At 52.9% G+C, this 3,685-nt stretch overlaps 1 protein-coding gene across 1 annotated transcript in view; it reads left to right on the forward strand.

Moving 5' to 3' along the window:
- The window catches only part of Znf331 (zinc finger protein 331), a 24,492-nt gene that overhangs the window by 5,665 nt on the left and 15,142 nt on the right, over positions 1-3,685 (forward strand). Inside the window, exon 3 of the mRNA XM_033766038.1 lies at positions 475-550. Within this exon, the coding sequence (XP_033621929.1) occupies positions 483-550 (68 nt within the window). The 5' untranslated portion in view covers positions 475-482. The remainder of the gene's footprint in view (positions 1-474; positions 551-3,685) is intronic.

Here is a 3,685-nt window from a genome sequence, read left to right on the forward strand (position 1 = left end):
AAAAAAAAAAAAAAAAAAGAAACAAAGAAAGCTCTACAGAAAGACAGAAAGAAAGAAAAAGAAACAACAAAAAAAACCTCTACCCATTCACTTCACCACCCACCCACAGTGTTTTCATTAAGTCAGACTTTGCGTCCTTTAAACTTGTGCAGTTTAACAAATTATTCCAGCTATCATATTTAATATTTTTGTCTTTTTAAAATATTTTTAAAACCATTACAGAATTACCATATTATGGACTTGCCTTTATTCGTGAATTTTTGGTCTGGTTTTGTTTTGTTGAGGCAGAGCATCAGGATGTAGCCCAGGCTGGCCTTAAACTTCTCTGACCTACCTGCCTCAGCAAGCTGGGATCGCAGCCGTGTACGGCGGTGCCTGGCTCACAACCAGGCTTCGTAGTCTCACCATGCTCTTGTTGTGTGACGTTCTTTCATCTCAACTTGAAAACTCACCTTTGTCTTCCACCTCACGAAGCAGGTTGCATGGTGGTGGACTCCCTCAGCTGCTGTTTGCCCTGGAAAGTCTTCGTCCTCCTGTTTCTGGAGCACAGGTGTGTGGCTATATTGTTCCTCACTGGAAGTTTTCCTTTCTCTGCTGGAATGCATCATCTCCTTCCCCACTCCTAGTTGGCAGAGTTTCAGGTGAGAACGCTGGTGCTGACCTTATGGCGTGTCTCTTGCCAAACTCTTTATTTATTCTTGCCTTCTAGATTCCACAACTGGGTTACCATGTAAATGAGAATAGTCATGGACTGACCTGTTACTTTTCGTTTTGTTTTGATTTTTTGAGACAGGGTTTTGCTATGTGTGTAGTCCAAGCTGGCCTTGAACTCACTATGTAGCCCAGGCTGGGCTCCAACTCAAGGTGATCCTCCTGCCTCATCCTCCCGAATGCTGGGATTACAGGTGTGTGCCATCACACCTGCCCAATGGATTGACTTTTCTTGGAGTGTTTTGAGTTTCCTGAACTGGGAATCCAAATCCCTGCCAAGATTTGCTGGGTTTTCATCCAGGATTTCTTTATAAACAGATTCCTGCCCGTTTCTCTCTTCCTTCTTCTGTACTGAACTTTAGTAATTTGAAAGTTTGAGACTTTAATGGAGTCTGACAACTTCCTAATGCTTTCTTTACTCTTTTTCATTCTATATTTGTTCCTCTGATTGGCTAATTGTAAATAACGCCCTTCTCCTTTGATGTTTCCTTCCTGTGACTGGTGGGGTATAAACAGACCGCCATATACCACACTGTGTTTCCCTCTGCATGGTTCAGTTTGTAGTGAAGCTTTGCTGGTTTTCTTCAGCTGCTTGATTTTTCCTGGGTCTTTTTGACCCAGGTCTCTTTGTTTCTATCACATTTCTTTTCCCTGAAGGCACTGTTCTGTCCTCGTTCGCTTGCCTGTGTGTGATCTCCAGGCTGTGCGTGGGATCCTCCACAGCACGCGGGCGTCTCGGGTGCCCTGGGAGGCCTCACTGGAGCTGCCCCCTTCTCCCGGGCTCACATCGGTGCCTCTTGGTTTCTCCCCCTGGGACCCTGAACCTCGACTGCCTGGGCTTGGACCAGGGCTTGTGGTGACTGCAGGCCCCAGTGGGTCTGCCGTTGGCGAGCGAGTCGCTAGGGCTCTAAGCCCACAAGTCCTCTTGTCCTTTGCCCGAAGCCCGGTGCAGGACACAGGTAGCAGGCTCATCGTCATCGGCGCCTTGCAGTGTGATGTCTGTGGCTCCCACTGGATTTCTGGGTTCAGGGCTTGACAGTCGAGCAGTCCTGCCATGGGCCACCAGCGTGTGGTTGGGACAGCCCATCTCCCAAGGGCCCATCCAGTCAGCAGGGGTGGGGCGGAGTCCTGGACCCTCACAGGCACCTCCACGTGGCAGGCAGAGGGGCCGGGAGGACACAGAGCTCCATAAATTTTGGGGCTTGGACTTCTGCAAGGCTGTGGCAGTGGCTCAGGAAAGAAGCCCAGTGTCGCCGCATTCATCACGGAGCAGAATTGTCCAGCTGCACCGTCAGGACGCAGTAGAGCTGGATCCTGGCTCCCTCAGGTTTTTCTGGACAGTGAGGCCAGGCAGGCTGGCCCTGGGACTCAGTCAGGAGTATCCTGCAGGCCAGGCCTGGCATTGCATGCTGGTAGTCTCAGTACTCAGAGGAGGCTGAGGCAGGAGGGTGGCCGTGAGTTCTAGGCCAGGCTAGGCTGCATGGCAAAACTCCTCTGAGTCCTGTGGGCAGGGCCGCTCTGAGGATGTGAGTCCAGTGCTCACTGATCCCGATGGTATCATCGTGCTCGGCCTGTGCACCACCCAGGGCCAGCTCTTCTAGGTACAGCTCAGTTTACCGCTTTGGTGAAGTCCCTCAGAGAGGCCCCCAGGCCTCAGGTCCCTGTGGGCTCACGCCTGCCCCTGCTGCCCGGGCAGGCTGTGAAGTGGGTGTTACTGTGAGGGTGTGGGGATCTCCTGGTCCACTGTTTCCGTCCTCTCCCTTCTCTCCCCCTCTGTCTCTGTCTCAGTTTGGTTTGGTTTGGTTGTGCAGTACAAAGGTTCAAACATAGGAGCTCTGAGCTGCATCTGCACTCTTTTTTGTTTGTTTTGAAGCAGGGACTTACTGAGTTGTCCAAAGTGTCCTCAAACTCAAGATCCTCCTGCGTCAGCCTCCCAAGTGGCAAACGTACAAAAGAAAGATCTGTGCCCTTAAATAGACCATTATTTAATCTGCCCTTCACCATAAAATGTTTCTGGGAGGTTTTTACGACTTTTCTCTAATATTATTCTAGGGGCTGCAGTTGTAGCTCAGTGGCAGAACAGTCTTCTAGCATGCTTACGGCTCAGGGTTTGATTCCCAGCACCAAAGGCAGAAGAACAGAAAGCGAAAATGTGCATAGCCGCAGTGGTTGTGGGCGTCTGGCCCGAGCGCCTGGTTGCTGTGGGCTGCCCTCCACCCTGAGGTGAGCCTTAGCCATCCCCACTAAGAAGCAGGCGGACTATCCTGCGAGTGCCCTTGCACATATTCGCACATTGCCCGGCTCCGTCCTGTGGATGAGCTGTGACCAGTGAGACGTTTGAGCCAGACCTGGCGGCGCTGACCGTGACACTGGCGCTGGGCGGAGAGGAACGGGCGGGTCTGTAACCCAGCTGGGAGGGGCGGCCAGGGAGGGCAGGACGGGCATCTGAGCAGCGCCCACCCGCTTCCCCCGCCGCACTTGTCGGCCCGTGCGATGGCAGCTCTGCTCTGGAAGCTGCCACAGGTAGTAAAGAGACCCAAATCTGACATTGCTGGAGTTTGGTTTGGTTTGGTTTGGTTTTGACGAGGTCTCGCTGCCTAGCCCAGGCTGTTCCTGAACTCCCGGATCTTCCTCCCTCAACCTCCCAAGGACAGGGACTGCAGGAGAGCACCACCAACTTTTCAGAGCTTTCTACAAGGAGGAGCAGACTTTCAGAAAAATGTTCTCTGTCATTTGCATTTAATAAACAGGAGAAACACACATTTATGTAAGTGAAGGCGGGGCACGGCCGGGGGAGGAGGTCTGATGGCCCCGCTTCCTCCCCAGCGCGGTAGGCGCCAGGCTCCCCTCCGTGCCCTGCCCATGTGTGGCGGTCACGCTGTGCTGCTCTGCAGCAAAATGCGGGGTCGGGACAGCTGGCCACCCAGTGCCGGGCGCCCGCAAGTTTCCGCAGTCGGCCTTTCGGACACCTGGG

The sequence above is a fragment of the Fukomys damarensis genome, unplaced genomic scaffold (genome assembly GCF_012274545.1).
Source record: "Fukomys damarensis isolate Sample0158 unplaced genomic scaffold, DMR_v1.0_HiC HiC_scaffold_19, whole genome shotgun sequence".
In the NCBI taxonomy this organism is placed as follows: domain Eukaryota; kingdom Metazoa; phylum Chordata; class Mammalia; order Rodentia; family Bathyergidae; genus Fukomys; species Fukomys damarensis.